This window comes from Saccopteryx bilineata, chromosome 8 (assembly GCF_036850765.1).
Source record: "Saccopteryx bilineata isolate mSacBil1 chromosome 8, mSacBil1_pri_phased_curated, whole genome shotgun sequence".
Classification (NCBI taxonomy): domain Eukaryota; kingdom Metazoa; phylum Chordata; class Mammalia; order Chiroptera; family Emballonuridae; genus Saccopteryx; species Saccopteryx bilineata.
The window spans coordinates 37,516,502-37,531,857 of record NC_089497.1 but is presented as its reverse complement, the minus strand read 5'-3'; the positions used below and the strand labels follow the sequence as shown (position 1 = coordinate 37,531,857).

General features: G+C 37.0%; 1 protein-coding gene across 1 annotated transcript in view; it reads left to right on the top strand.

Moving 5' to 3' along the window:
* The window catches only part of CIP2A (cellular inhibitor of PP2A), a 40,693-nt gene that overhangs the window by 23,807 nt on the left and 1,530 nt on the right, over positions 1–15,356 (top strand). Inside the window, exons 12-20 of the mRNA XM_066240942.1 lie at positions 848–947; positions 2,474–2,592; positions 4,924–5,119; positions 6,358–6,432; positions 6,528–6,638; positions 10,980–11,176; positions 13,937–14,050; positions 14,291–14,373; positions 15,078–15,217. Coding sequence (XP_066097039.1) covers positions 848–947; positions 2,474–2,592; positions 4,924–5,119; positions 6,358–6,432; positions 6,528–6,638; positions 10,980–11,176; positions 13,937–14,050; positions 14,291–14,373; positions 15,078–15,217 — 1,135 coding nt within the window. The remainder of the gene's footprint in view (positions 1–847; positions 948–2,473; positions 2,593–4,923; positions 5,120–6,357; positions 6,433–6,527; positions 6,639–10,979; positions 11,177–13,936; positions 14,051–14,290; positions 14,374–15,077; positions 15,218–15,356) is intronic.

Sequence of the window (15,356 nt, the reverse complement as noted above, 5' to 3'; positions counted from 1 at the left end):
GAACATCTGTGATTTGTTTTTCATTGTATAGGTATGTTTTGACATGTTTTAATTTATTGTGATTATCTAAGGGTTATTTTACTCCTGAACGTTTCTCTTCTAAAGATCCTTTTTGATATTCCCTTAGTAATTATTTTTATGTTCATTTAATTTTACATGTTTAAGTAAAAGAGCATGAGAAAGCTGGGTAGTTTTTATTATAAGGAAATCGTTCACAGTTGATAGTTTCCTAATAAAAAAGACAACTCTTAGCATAAGACTTATGGTTAAAGGGAGTATAGTAAAGAGATTCTTTTATTCCCCTCATCCCACATGAATTAAGTCTATTTAACAATTATTTGTTGAGGATCTGCTAAATGCTAGACACTGTGATTTGTTCCAATTTTCATAAATGTCCTAAGTGTCAGAATTGCACTCTACAGTAGTAAGGATTATCTGTTTATCTTTTTTTTCTCTTAGGTACATGGCTGAGAATACAGTATAATTCAATAAATATTAGGTGTTTTTTATTGCCCGACATTGGCCTCTATGGTTGATATTCCAGTGACAAAGCTAAGAAATAATACAAGGGTCATGTTACCAGTGCTGCTAGTGATTGAAGCAGAATGCTGAAACATGGGGTATTTGAGAGTAGAGAAAGAAATGCCATCACTTAATGCTAGTTTGTTCTTTCTGTGTCTTGGGTTAAAGGGATGTTGGTCTCTGACATTTTTACTTCTCCAAAGAAACAATACTGTATCTTGAGGTTTAAAAACAAAGATGTTGGTTTTTTGTTTTCAGAATTATGAACAGAAATAAACTTGAAGCAATGTTGACTTAACAAATTTAAATGATTTTTTTTTTAAAGTAAACTTGCTGCTGATGTAATTTTGAAAACTCTTGATTTGATGAACAAACTTAAACATTTGGTTCCTGGTATGGAAGTAAGCTTTTACAAAATCCTTCAGGTGAGTTTAAACTCTTCAAATTATTGCAGTTTATTCCTATGTAAATGCTTATATATGTTTCTGTTTTGAAATTCTTAGTTTTTGAAGATGATTTGCTTAGAATTGGCACTCAGAAGAAATCTTAAGCTTGTTAATTGCCTTAAGTAGCTATAATAATCTCACTACACAGTTATTTTAGAGTTTCACCAGAATTGAACATAAGTGCCATTGGTTCTACCGTACAGAATGATAGCGGTGCTTCCTCAGCCTTTGTGTGTGTGTCTTCAGTTTTCTTCATTTATTTTTATTGGCATTGTGATGAGGGGAGTGGTATTTGGGGCTTTGGGTTTTAGTTGGAGATGATGAGGTAGAGTCTTAAGGGGATAGGGAGACATTTGGAAGAAAGGACTTGATTGTGAATGATTATTAGAGAGGGTCTGCAGAAAATAGCTAATGCACAGATTTCAGTGATGGTAGCTGAATTCAAAGAGCTCTAGATGTTTACCTTGACTTCCACAAAACCTGGTTTATCATATATTTAACAAACATGTGTGAATTAAGTTAGTATAATAACTTAAAAGATGGTTCACCTGTCTCTATAGATAGAGTAGAAGCCCAGACTGAAACCTTAGGCTGGGGCCACTTGTATGCTTTGAGAACGTAACACTTAAGAAACAGGGTTCAAATATTGACTCCACTACTTACTAGTCACTGCAGACTTGAATGAGTTATTTCATCTCTCTGAGCTCTAGGGTCTTGACTACAAAGTGCAAATAATGATCTCCCCTTCATGGGAGGAGTTTTGATGGGTTACCTTGGGGGTTATGAAGAGAAAGGACAGCTCTTATCATAGTTCTGTGGCATTAGATTGTACTTGAGTACCTACGAGACACTCAACGTTGTAAAATGTTGATAGTTATAAAGGGTTCATGTTCCATTGTTTTTCTCAAATTTTACTCAACTTAAATATTGAGTCAAATTTTATGTCAGTTCCTAGATGTTTTTCAGAGTAGGTGATTTGGAGCTTATAGTACTAATGTAAAATATTTACTGACATTAAGGACTTTCATTTTAAGTATAATTGTTTTTAGTCACTAAATTTTAAAAATTTTTATTGAGGTAATTTGATTTTTTTAATTGGTTACTTTGAATTTTACTTTAACTTTTTACTTTAATTGATTCAGAAATGATTAGCCATTTTTTCTTTCAGCCAGTTTTTTTTTTAAATGGTAACTAGAAAAATAAAACAGTAATTCAAAACATCATTCAGTTGTGGATGATATCTTAAATTCATCAAAATATTTGACATAATTTTCATAGCCACGGTCAAAAGCCTTCAAAGCCTTTGCCAGATTTTTAAAGCTAGTGTTTATATTGACTGCTAAGACAATTATAATAAGATAAAGACTAACAAATACATTCAAATGTCAGAAACACTAGAATTGGCCTAGAATTACTTTATGATTTAGCTCTGTTTACTCACCTTATTTTAAAAGACCTGACCATTATTTTTCTTTCTTTTGTTTTCTGGTTTCTGATTTGCTCAGGATCCACGTGTGATCACTCCTTTGGCTTTTGCTATAACATCAGATAACAGAGAACAAGTGCAGTCTGGACTGGGAATATTACTGGAGGCTGCTCCTCTGCCCGATTTTCCTGCGTTAGTGTGAGTTATAGTCATATGCAGTGATCTGTGGTGCTGCAGTATCCTGCTGTGTTACTTTAGTAGGCCTCAATATAGATAGATCAGAAAAGTAGTGAATTGAAGACTTCATTATAATAGTAATTTTTCAGCTAATCAAAATTTGATTCCAACTGAGAAGACCTGGTGCATACAGAAGAGCTAGATCCAGATGGTTAAACATATTATGCGTGTTCTGTGTCTCTCTGTCTCTCACCATCTCTTTTTAATGTATTGGCTCTGGACTAAGCTTACCTCCTACCAGTTTATTCCTCCCTGGAAAGAGGGTTTCCTTCCCAAGTGTTTAAGTAATCTAAGCATCACAGTCATTAACCAGATATGGGTCATTTGCCAAGGTGGGGACCTTGGCACCTGCCAAGGTTTGGGTATGAGAACCTCATGGACCAGAGGTCAGGAGTTGGGGGGGTCAGGAGGGTGGGAGGTAGTAGGTGGGGATATTCTCAAAGAGTAAGTCTTGGTTTTTAATGAGAAAGTGGAATAGACAATGGCCAGGCAAAATTATCCACTATACTCATTAATTTTAAATACATATTAGGTTTTGAAAAAGATTTAGATTTTTCAGAGCTGTCTATAAACTGAATTGTTAACAAAATGTCTAGTAGGGTTATATTTTAATTTTTAAAAGTTTAAGTGGTTTATATGAATGTATTTGCAAAAGTAGTTTGAATAAACCAAAGCAGTGGTAAGTAGAGAAGACATTTCTACATGCCAGGGGCCAGCAAACTCTAGCCAGCTGATAGGAGCTGGTCTTTGTAAATAGAGTTTTATTGGGATAGGGCCACGTCCATTTATTTTTATACTGTTGTTGTCTGTGTCTATATTCATGATATGACGTCAGGGTTGGGAAGTTGTAGCAGACTATAGACCCTCAAGCCTAAAATACTTACTGCCATGTCCTTTAAGGAAAAGTTTGCTAATGTCTGCTATTTCTAGTAACTAACTTAGCAAACTTATTTTTCAGAGTTCATTTAAATAGTCATAAATTAAGAAAGGAAGACTATGGGAAACAAGACATGGAGATGACATAATCAAAATTCCCTTCATTTTATAGTAAAATCTTTTTTAACAAATAAATTGACAAATAGGGAGTGTCTCAAGCCGCAAGAAAACGGTCTGTGAAGCTGCTTCATTCTCTGGTGGCCTGCTTGCTTCTTCTGTGCTACTCTGACCTGAAGCAAACCCCCACACTTCAGAGTGCCACGTCACTGAAAGGCTCGTCTTCTGTCTCGGTGTGTGACACCTTCCCACCATTTCACTCTGTCTTGGTCATTTGTTCCTGTCTTACTTGTGTTGTATATTTTTCTTTTTGGAAACTCTCAGGTGTCCAGTTACATAGATTTTTGCCTTTTTTTTTACTTTACTTTAGATTTTTAAATATTTATTGATTTTAGCGAGAGAGGAAGGGAGAAAGGGAGAGTGACAGGAACATTGTTCCATTCCTGTATATGCCCTGACCAGGGATTGAACCAGTAACCTCTGTGATGCGGGATGATGCTCTAATCAACCAAGCTATCTGGCCAGGGAACCTTAGACATTTTAATAAAGTGAACCGGATATTCACTTTATATCCACTTATATTCTGGATGGATGGGTGGGTGTGTAGGTAGGTGTTAATTTTATTTGAACATTTAACAAACATCTGGTGAGGGCAGCTTTGTACCAGGTTCCCCTAGGCACTTTGGACATTGCAGTAGATTAGACAGGGAGCCTTCTGTCGCACATCGTTATGAATAAAGGGACCTCTCCCAGGAGGCTAATTTGAATTGAGACTTGATGATAAAAAGGAGTCAACACCATGCAGATCTGGTGGGTAAAGTATTCTCAGTAAATAAACAGCTTGTACAGAAACCCTGAGACAAGAGAAAGAGAAGATAAATGAAAGGGGCAGATGGAAGGCGGCTCTCTTGAGAACATACACGGAGGGAGAGAGGGAAGAACACAGGGGAAGGCCAGGGCTGATGCCTGTGGTGAGGATGTTCTAACCACTGCCCATCACGTTGTCCTTAACTTTTTACAAGTAAATCCACACTCCCAAACTAGTACTAGTGCCTCCAATTCCAAACCAGATACGGAGTAGTTTTTATAAAGGTTTGAAAGCATAAAAGAATTTCTTCTAGCAAATTTATGTTTCCCAAAACTGTGCTTCATCGTAGACTCCAAGGTTATTTCAAAAATATTTGAAGACTTATATTCCCCAAAACAGACCCATTTTTAAAGAATCCCTAATTCTCTACTAACTCTGCCTTTTGCTTTATTTTCTGTAATTATTTCTTTCTTTTTTTTTTTAATTCTCAGACTTGGAGAAAGTATAGCAGCAAACAATGCCTATAGACAACAGGAAACAGAACATATGCCCAGAAGAATGCCTTTGCAATCATTAAATCACAGTTTTCCAACATCAGTAAAATGTGCAACTCCTCCACTTTTGAAAGATAGAGCTTCTAGATTGAACATTGAGGACTTAATAGAGAAACTTCAGTCTGGAGTGATGGTGAGTGATAAATCACCATTATAAAGGGGATTCTGCTCACTACATACCAAGGAATATCATTCTCAATTATAACATTAATTTGACAACTTTAGACAGATTTGATCATAATATAAAAAGTAACAATATTCTGGAAAGTTTGGAAATAAGAAAAAATGAACCATAAAATTCCTATATTTAAATATGGCTCTAATTCTTTCTCTATTGTTCCCCAGCCAGCCTCACCCTCCTCCACATCCTCAGATTGAGAAAAGTATTTTAAATTCCGATAAGCATTACAAATTTTATTCAGATATTCTTATGCAGTAACCAGATTAGTGAAATGTTTGTGAATTGCCTGGTATGACATTCTTTTTTTTTTTCTTTCACTTTTTACTCATTAAGTTTGTTTTTTTTTTCCTTAAATGAGAGGAAGGGAGGCAGGCAGACAGATTCCTGCATACATCCTGACCAAGATCCACCCAGCAAGCCCCCACCAGGCGATGCTCTGCCCATCTGGGGCCAGTGCTCTGTTGCTCAGCAACTTAGCTATGTTAACACCTGAGGCGAGGCCATGGAGCCATCCTTAGCACCCAGGACCAACTTGCTCCAACTGAACTATGGCTGCAGGAGGGGAAGGGAGAGCTAGAAGAAGGTCAAAAGGGAGGGGTGGAGAAGCAGATGGTCGCTTCCCGTTTGCCCTGACTGGGAATCAAACCTGGAACTTCCACACACCAGGCCAATGCTCTACCACTGAGCCAACCCACCCGGGCCACGTTAAGGTTTTTTTTTAATTTTTATTTTTTGTATTTTTCTGAAGCTGGAAACAGGGAGGCAGTCAGACAGACTCCTGCATGCGCCCAACCGGGATCCACCCAGCACGCCCACCAGGGGGCTATGCTCTGCCCATCCGTGGCATCGCTCTGTTGCGACTAGAGCCACTCTAGCGCCTGGGGCAGAGGCCATGGAGCCATTCCCAGTGCCCGGGCCATCTTTGCTCCAATGGAGCCTCAGCTGCAGGAGGGGAAGAGACAAAGAGGAAGAAGAGGGGGAGGGGTGGAGAAGCAGATGGGTGCTTCTCCTGTGTGCCCGGGCCTGGAATCGAACCTGGGACTTCCGCACGCTAGGCCGACGCTCTACCACTGAGCCAACTGGCCAGGGCCCACATTAAGTTTTAATGACTTATATTTTTGGTAGGCATTTCTTTATTTTGTCAGATGTTAAAGTTTTCTGATTTTTGACCCAATTTTATTAAAACTTAGGTAAAGGATCAGATAAATGATGTGAGAGTATCTGACATAATGGATGTATATGAGATGAAACTGTCTACGTTTGCTGTGAGTACAAGCCTGTTTTAACTGTGTAACAATTAAGCTTTAATAGATGTTTTCCAGTAAGTGGATGAAGATTAATGCAGTTTTTTTTTCCCTAGTCCAAAGAAAGCAGGCTACAAGATCTCTTGGAAGCAAAAGCTCTAGCCCTCGCACAGGCCGATAGACTAATTGCTCAATATCGCTGTCAGAGAACTCAAGCTGAGACAGAGGTGGGTACCATATAAAGACATATCTGATTAGTAGAAAAATAAATGAAGTAAAACATATTACAAAATATTAGTAATATCCTTGTTGTTCTGATTGAATTAAATTGTCCTCAGCATTTCACACAACTACTCCCTCCATCTTGGAATCCTCTTCCCTTTTATTTTGGTTACACCATTACCTTCTGATATTTTTTCTTACCCTAATGGATTTTTAAAAAAATTTTTTTCAATTACAGTTGACATACAATATTATATTAATCTTGGATATACAACATAGTGATCAGATGTGTATTCTATACCTTACGAAGAAATTACACTAAGTCTAGTACCTATCTGACACCATACATAGTTATTAAATATATTACCTATGCTATATTTTATATCTGGGTGATTATTATTATTATTTAGTGAGAAAGAAAAAAGAGACAAACAGGAAGGGAGAAAGATGAGAAGCATCAAGTCATAGTTGCGTCTCACCTTAGTAGTTCATTAATTGCCTCTCATATGTGCTTGGGGAGGGGGGGGCTCCAGTCGAGCCAGTGACATCTTGCTCAAGCATGCGACCTTGGGATCATTTCGATGATCCCATGCTCAACCGGGCAAGCCTGCGCCCAAACTGGATGAGCCCGCGCTCAAATGGGCAACCTCGGGGTTTCACACCCTGGGACCTTAACGCCCCAGGTTGATGCTGTATACGCTATGCCACCACTGATCAGGCCCAGGTGATTATTTTTATAACAGGCAATTTGTACTTAATCTCTTTCATCTTTTTCACCCATTCCTGCAACACCCCTTCCATCTGGCAACCATCAGTTTGTTCTCCATGTCTATGAGTTTGCTTCTTTTTTATTTACTTTGTTTTTTTCTCTATTCTTTATGAACTTTTTTATCCATTCAACCCTAAATGTTGGATTTTCTTTGTTTTAAGCCCTTCTTCCCCTTTTGTAATTATATATAGTTGACATAGCAGTGGTCGGCTAACCGCGGCTCACGAGCCACATGCGGCTCTTTGGCCCCTTGAATGTGGCTCTTCCACAAAATACCACGTGTGGGCGCTACCTCGATAAGGAATGTACCTACCTATATAGTTTAAGTTTAAAAAATTTGGCTCTCAAAGGAAATTTCAATTGTTGTACTGTTGATATTTGGCTCTGTGACTAATGAGTTTGCCGACCACTGGCATATAGTATTAGTTTTGGGTATACAATATAGCGATTTGATATTTATATATCTTATGATGTGATCACCACACTGAGTCTAGTAACCATGTGTCACCATACAAAACCACAGTGAGCCACCACCTCACACATGTCAGAATGGCTATTATAAAAAAAATCAACAAATAACAAGTGTTATCAAGAATATGGAGAAAAGGGAACCCTCATGTACTGTTGGGAATGTAGTTGGTGCAGCTACTATCAAAAACTAGGGAAATTCCTCAAAAACCTGAAAAAGGACAGCCATAGACCCAACAGTTCTACTTCTTGGTATTTATCGTTTTCCTCTTTTTAATCATTACCAGAATGTTAATGCCCCCAAATTTATATGCAGAGTCCTTTTTCCTACATGTTAAATGCCTCCTTATGCAGCTCCATTTAAATATATAACAAATACTGCCAACTGAGCATAACTAATATTGAAGTTATCACCTCCCTTTTTAAAAGTATTTTTTCTTGTATATTCATTATCCCTAGTGTTCTTAGAATTTTTTAAACGAGAAACATGGAAATCACAGTTTACTTTCTGCAGTTAGTCATTTACCAAATCCAGTTGATTTGACCTAACTAGTACTTTTTGCTGGTCTTCTGTCTCTGTTCTTGACACTGTTTTCTACAGGTCAAAATCTTTTCTCATGTAAATCACAGCAGAGTCTCTAATTAGACTTCCTGCATTCAGTCTAGTGCCCTCTTCTCAGCTCTACACCACCTCCAGTTGTCGTTTGTGTTTAGTTCCACCATCCCTTCTTCCCCCACAGTGATCCCTGAGGGAGTGACCCTGTCACTTCTGTGCTGCACATCCTCTAGTGGCTTGTCATCAGCTCGGAGATCATTTCAGTTCCTTCGTTTGTCATACTAGGATTCCTGCTTCTCATTCCACATCTTGCATTTCTGTGCATTCTCTGCAGTCAAGATTACTTTGAACCCGAACAAAGCTGGAGTTCGTGCTCCCTGTCACCATGTAGCCAGTACACAGGGACAAGGACTGAAGTGAATATGTGTTTTTCATTGAATTGCCAGCCAACCTGCGAAGGCAGGGCTTCCGGCCCAAAGTTTGCTTTACACTCTTGTCCTGCAAGCTCTTTTTATGTGGTTCAGGGGCTGTTAGTGAAGGTGCAAAGGGCAAAAATCTGTGCATTTCGTCACGTAGGCGAGGGGGTAGTGGAGTCTTCTAAGGTAGGTCAGTGTGCTCTGTTCCTGAGATAGATAGCAGACTATCTGTCTTCTTTATCTCTGCATTCTTCCCAGACCGTCCATCTCCTCTATTAGTCTTTGGGCTCCTCCTGGATGCTTCCTAGGTCTGCCTGAAAGATAACTTTCCCCACATTTCAAAGGAGGAGGTCATGGAGCCCATGGAAAGAATAGAAAACAAATGTACTAATTAACTATTGCCTAACCCTTGCAACTTTGCAGTCCCTGAAGCTTGACAGTGTTAGGTTTACCTGACCTTATACTTCCTCGTCAGTATTTGGAACACCTTCTCTTTCAAACTCCTAATAATCCTACAGATTTTAGTTTTAGTATCTTCATTTCCCAAAGAGCTTCTTTGGTCTTCTTCCTCCCATACATGTTTGGTGATCCTTTCCTTCCTCTCTGTATTTACCCTGTGCTGCCCTCTTTGTTGTTTTTTTTGTTTGTTTGTTTTTTACAGAGACAGAGTCAGAGAGAGGGATAGACAGGGACAGACAGACAGGAATGGAGAGAGAAGAGAAGCATCAATCATCAGTTTTTCCTTGCGACACCTTAGTTGTTCATTGATTGCTTTCTCATGTGTGCCTTGACCGCGGGTCTTCAGCAGACCAAGTAACCCTTGCTCGAGCCAGTGATGTTGGCTCCAGCTGGTGAGCTTTTTTTTTTTGCTCAAACCAGATGAGCCCGCATTCACACTGGCGACCTCGGGGTCTCAAACCTGAGTCCTCCGCATCCTAGTCCGACGCTCTATCCACTGCACCACCACCTGGTCAGGCTGTGCTGCCCCTCTTATGACACCTCCTGCCATGTGAAAAGTGCATGACCTCTCCCCCACCCTTGATGTCAGAGACTGTTTCTGTATCCAGAGGGTGCCAAGAAAGTTTGGCATTGTGCTATGTATGTATATGTACATAATGTATACATTATGGGTGAGAACCTAGTGCAGTAATAGGAAATTTCTAGTGGATACAAATGGAATCTAGACAACTTGATATCATTTGTAATGAGTTATAATAAAGTACATTGACTTTTGATAGGGGCATTAAAATCATTGACTAGTATAATGCCTTTTAAATCTTTTTTGAGTAAAGATATTCTAAAAAATATAAATAAATAAAACCATATTTTTTCTTATTTTGGATTCATTTGTCTTGACTGGTGAATGGTATATTGAATTTTTCATAAATTCCAATAAAGAAAATTAGTGATAGTAAAATTATTTTTTTCTCTCCCTTCTCATAGCCCAATTGTTAGACATAACTTGAATTTTATGGAGAATTTAATGTTTTACTTATTTTACTGAAAAGACTTTTTATAAAAATAGCACTAAATAATTCGGTATTACTGCTTTATAGACTCCGAAAGCAAAGAATGGCTTAGGTTTTCATCTGGTATTTTAAAATTTTTTGGACAAAAGAACAGAGGGAAGTACACTTATTCTAGTTATTTTTCTGCTTTAATTTCTTTTTCTTTAACTTTTTTTTGTCACAGTTACTTTCATATTGAATCTAGGTTGTGTTCACTGATTGTGCTAGCTTAATTTTAAATGTTTATTTAAGCATCTGTGATATAGTTAAATCTTGTTCTTAATTCTTGCCCGAAATGGGAAAACTTTGTGATTCAGTTTTAGCAGCTCGCCCCAGGGACTCTACCCTGTTAACTAAGTACTATATGTTATACCTTTATGTTGTTAAAACTGTGTTCATTTTCATGAATCTGGTCATGCTGAGATTGTTTTGTCAGAATAATCTATTAAATAAAAAACTGTAATAATATTAGATTAGAAGTAGTTAAGTAATAAGTTCATATGACTAATAAATCTTGATATAAGCCAATAGATGCTAGCCTATTAGGTATTTGGTAAATCTTTTAAATTGTAAAAACTGAGCATATTAAGTAATGATAGTGGAAAAGTCTCTGTTTCATTTTCTTTTAGGCACGAACACTTGCTGGTATGTTGAGAGAAGTTGAGAAGAAAAATGAAGAGCTTAGTGTGTTGCTCAAGTCACAGCAGGCTGAGTCAGAAAGAGCCCAGAGTGATATTGAGCATCTCTTTCAGCATAATAGGAAGTTAGAAGCTGTGGCCAAAGAACATGAGATACTGACAAAATCCTACATGGAACTTCTTCAAAGGTAAACTAGTAAATGCCTCTGTTTGAGATTAGAATCTATAGTGAACACATAGTACTTTTTTTTCTGTGGTCCTAAAATCCTTTTGTAAGCATTTATTTATTCCGATAATATAATAAGGTATGTATATGTTGAAGTATTGCTTATTCAAACTGCCTATTGAAGTTAGAAACAGAATGCAGGTCTCTTTATTTTCTTCGAATTGCTTCTACTTCTTTGCATTTGTTCATCGGTCATAGGGGATGTCAGCAGCACAAGGCCAACTCTGTCTGCTTTGTTCACTGACAACTCTGTCGGGCCTAGAAGAGTGCTTGCTACATAGTTAGGCACTCCATAAGGGAGTGTTGAATGACCTTAGTCACACTTTATATTAGGTTTAACCATATGAATTGGTCCTTCTATGGATCAAAGGTGATTGAATATTAACATTTTCATGTCATTCAGCTTAATAGAATGGAAATTTAGGTGTTAGTGTTTAACCGATTTCTAGATTTTTAGTTAGTATTTATCCTTAATGCCATTGAATGTAGTTTACTTTTGAGTAACTATATCTATACGATATATTGTTAAAGGTGAATTACTGGGTTAAAGGGTATGTGCTTTTAAGTCTTTGATAGATTGCCAAATCTCCCCTCCAAGAAGGCTATGCCAATTTATATACCCACTAACAAGGTAGAAAATTGATTGTTTTCCCCTCCTTTGTAAAACTTGTTATCTTTTAGTCCAGCCTTAAAATTTGTGCATTGTGAGGAAGACCAGGAGTAATGATGTATTCTCCACCAAACAATACAAAAAAAGACTCTGGCTAACTTGATCCTTGTTTTAATTTCTATTTTAAGATTAGTTAAGATCTGAAAAATTTCCGCTGTTTTATGCTGTTAATAAAGACACATAGAAAATTATTAACTTGGGCAAGGTCTATGTGTTTATCTGCCCATCAGTAAAAGTGAAGGGTGAAAAATGTATAACGTCTGGGAAATAAGTGATGACAAGGTGACTTCTAAACAGGATATTTTTGCCCAACGACAACTCTTTCCAAAGTCTGATTTGGGCAGCCCTGATAAAGTGAACTATCAGTGGAAGGGAAAGTACGTACGTGGTCCAAGAGAAATAGTGATATCTAGGACCAGCTGGTGTTCCAGGTAGTGAGTGAGGAGCCAAGAAGTAAAGCTTCTGCACTGAGGAGCCAGATGGGTAACAAGTGAATGACGCTGGTTGGGGAAAACTCACATGTGATACCAGAGAATTCAAAGTTAGATTTTATACACTCTGTAGGACAGATAAAACACGTCTGCTGGCCAGAGGTGGCTAGTGTGCCAGTTTGTTTATCTTAGTAAAGTAAAAAGGACATTTTATGCTATGTTAATCTAAAAAGAAAAGGCCCAAGTGAGAGGCAGCAAATGTTTGAGATCACAAAGAATAATAACTATTTGGGAAGCACTGATTCAGGCAAAAACCCAAATAGTGTTCAAATTAGGGAATGAAGAAGGGAAGGGACTTTTATGAGAAAGAGAAGGGAAATAATTATATAAGCAGAAGGAAGGAATTTCTATAGGTACAAATAAGCTAAGTTATTGTTTAGGTATACATGGTGGTGCTAATTCTAAAGAATATCTTGAACATTCAGCTTGGTACGTAGGCTACCTGTTTTCCTGTTAGCTTTCCATACAGTTCTTTGAAATACATTGCTGGTTTGGCCCAGTCCCAACATTATTTTGCCCAGTTCAAAATTCCAAAGGTTTGAGAAGTAAGACATGCAAGGTAATTCTTCTGGAATAGCTGTCATAGTTCTATTTAAAAGTGGTTCCACTTATGTCAACTTTTCACACTTAAGATAGAGGGCTGTCAGCCTGACCAGGCGGTGGCGCAGTGGATAGAGCGTCGGACTGGGATGCAGAAGACCCGGGTTTGAGACCCCGAGGTCGCCAGCTTGAGCGCGGGCTCATCTGGCTTGAGCAAAAGCCCACCAGCTTGAACCCAAGGTCTCTGGCTCCAGCAAGGGGTTACTCGGTCTGCTGAAGGCCCGCGGTCAAGGCACATATGAGAAAGCAGTCAATGAACAACTAAGGTGTTGCAACGCGCAATGAAAAAAACTAATGATTGATGCTTCTCATCTCTCTCCGTTCCTGTCTGTCTGTCCCTGTCTATCCCTCTCTCTGACTCACTCTCTCTGTAAAAAATTTAAATAAAAATAAAAATAAATAAATAAATAAAAATAAAAAATAAAAAAAGATAGAGGGCTGTCAGAGTTTCATTTTTTTCAGTGTTTACCTTGAAGGTAAAATAAGCAATATTATTAGATGCAGAGCTTTAAAGAGGCAAGAGAACTTTAGAATTCTCAACTGCTTTATCCATTAACTGGGAATTTTTAATTAAACATATTATGTCCAAGAAGCTAATGATGACAGATTTTTACAAGAGGTTTCCATTTTGGACCTAGCTCTGAAGATAGCTGTATGTGTTTATAGGAAACTATGTAATGCAATATTATCTGTAGAATAAAGCTCTATATTAGTAAATATGAGGTTAATGCCCTACATATTTCCACTGTATAGTAATTTTTATCACCTCAGTCAGCCAGAACATGTCTTTCCTGTCTTTTGGAGTTAATCTGTTTATGTCCTGCTAGTTCATAACTTTCATTCTCTTACCTGCAGTGTATGTTATTTGGTTAGAAGAAAAAGTAAAGAAAACGTTGATTATTTTTTTCTTCACTGTGTGTTTTCTTCCATAAAAATATCACTCATCACCTTGTCTTTTCAGGAATGAAACTACTGAAAAGAAGAATAAAGAGTTACAGATCACATGCGATTCTCTGAATAAACAAATTGAGACAGTGAAAAAATTGAATGAGTCACTCAAGCAACAAAATGAAAAGTAAAATCTCTAGTGCTTTATTTTACTTATTTTGTAACTTTTCAAAAACAATGATTCCTTTTATACAGAATATGGTTTTTTACAGATAACTCAATAGAAGTTTAACTTATTTTAGATATGAAATGCACTAGGCAGAATTTAAGAGTAATTACTATTAGAAATTTTCTCTTAAAATAGTTGAAGAGAAAAAGAAATGATATGGTTTAGTGATATTTTCTTCTATATTTTATATAATTTCAGATCTATTGCCCAATTAATAGAAAGAGAAGAACAGAGAAAAGAAGTACAGAACCAGCTAGTAGACAGAGAATGTAAACTGGCAAGTAAGTAGCTTTTTATTTAACATACTGTTTATATGTTAACATAACTTGTGTTGGGAGAAAATCAAAACATGAATGGTTTTTATGTTGGTTTTCCATTAGTTTCTATTTCTCTCATATTTTAAAACCTTAAGTCACATCCTAAACAACTCTCCTTTTCTTGTCATAACATTTCAGAAAGCAATTTAGTTAAATGGATTTTAAAAACTGGGAGTTACAGAAAATTATCGCCCTCTGTAAAATAAAACATTTTACAGGAATGTAACAGCAGGTGGCAGTGCTAGGTAACTTTTAGTGACTGGTTTCTTAATGATAACTCCAAAGTGATCCAGAAAGACATTGTTTTGATTCTCACTCACTTGCCTTAGAACACAGACATCATCTACCTATATGATTTTTCAGTCTTCTTTCTCCCTTTCTCTTCTAATCCTTAAGCTTGAGGATTGTCCTTCTCCTCATTATTATATATTATCTTTAGAACAGAGGAAGGGGGAAAGACACGGAGATTTAGCATTTTTTCTGTAGAGTACTGATACAGAAGAAGAGTTACATGATGTTTTTTATTCATCAGATACTATTAAAACATTTATTTTCAGCAAGGTGTTTCTTTGTCTTTCTTTTGCTCTTATAGAAAATAGCTACTAAAGCTTTCAGGAAAGTTAGTATAAGACCCCTGAACATATAACTAACTGTTTATTTATTTTAAGATTTGCAACAAAAAACAAAAGTACAAGAGGAAAAGATTAAAGTCTTAAAAAAAGAAAGGGAAGATAAGGAAGAAACCATTGACAGTCTTCGAAAAGAATTAACCAGAACGGAACATTTAAGAAAAGAATTGAGCATTAAGGTAAGAATCTGTTGAGTTCTCATTTGCAGTAAATTAAAAAAGTCTTATTTTGTGAAAATGGTGAATTTGGATAAATTAATATTGTTTCTTTAGCATAATTTTGTTTTAAAGATAATTAGGATCTCAGAGTGGTTTTACA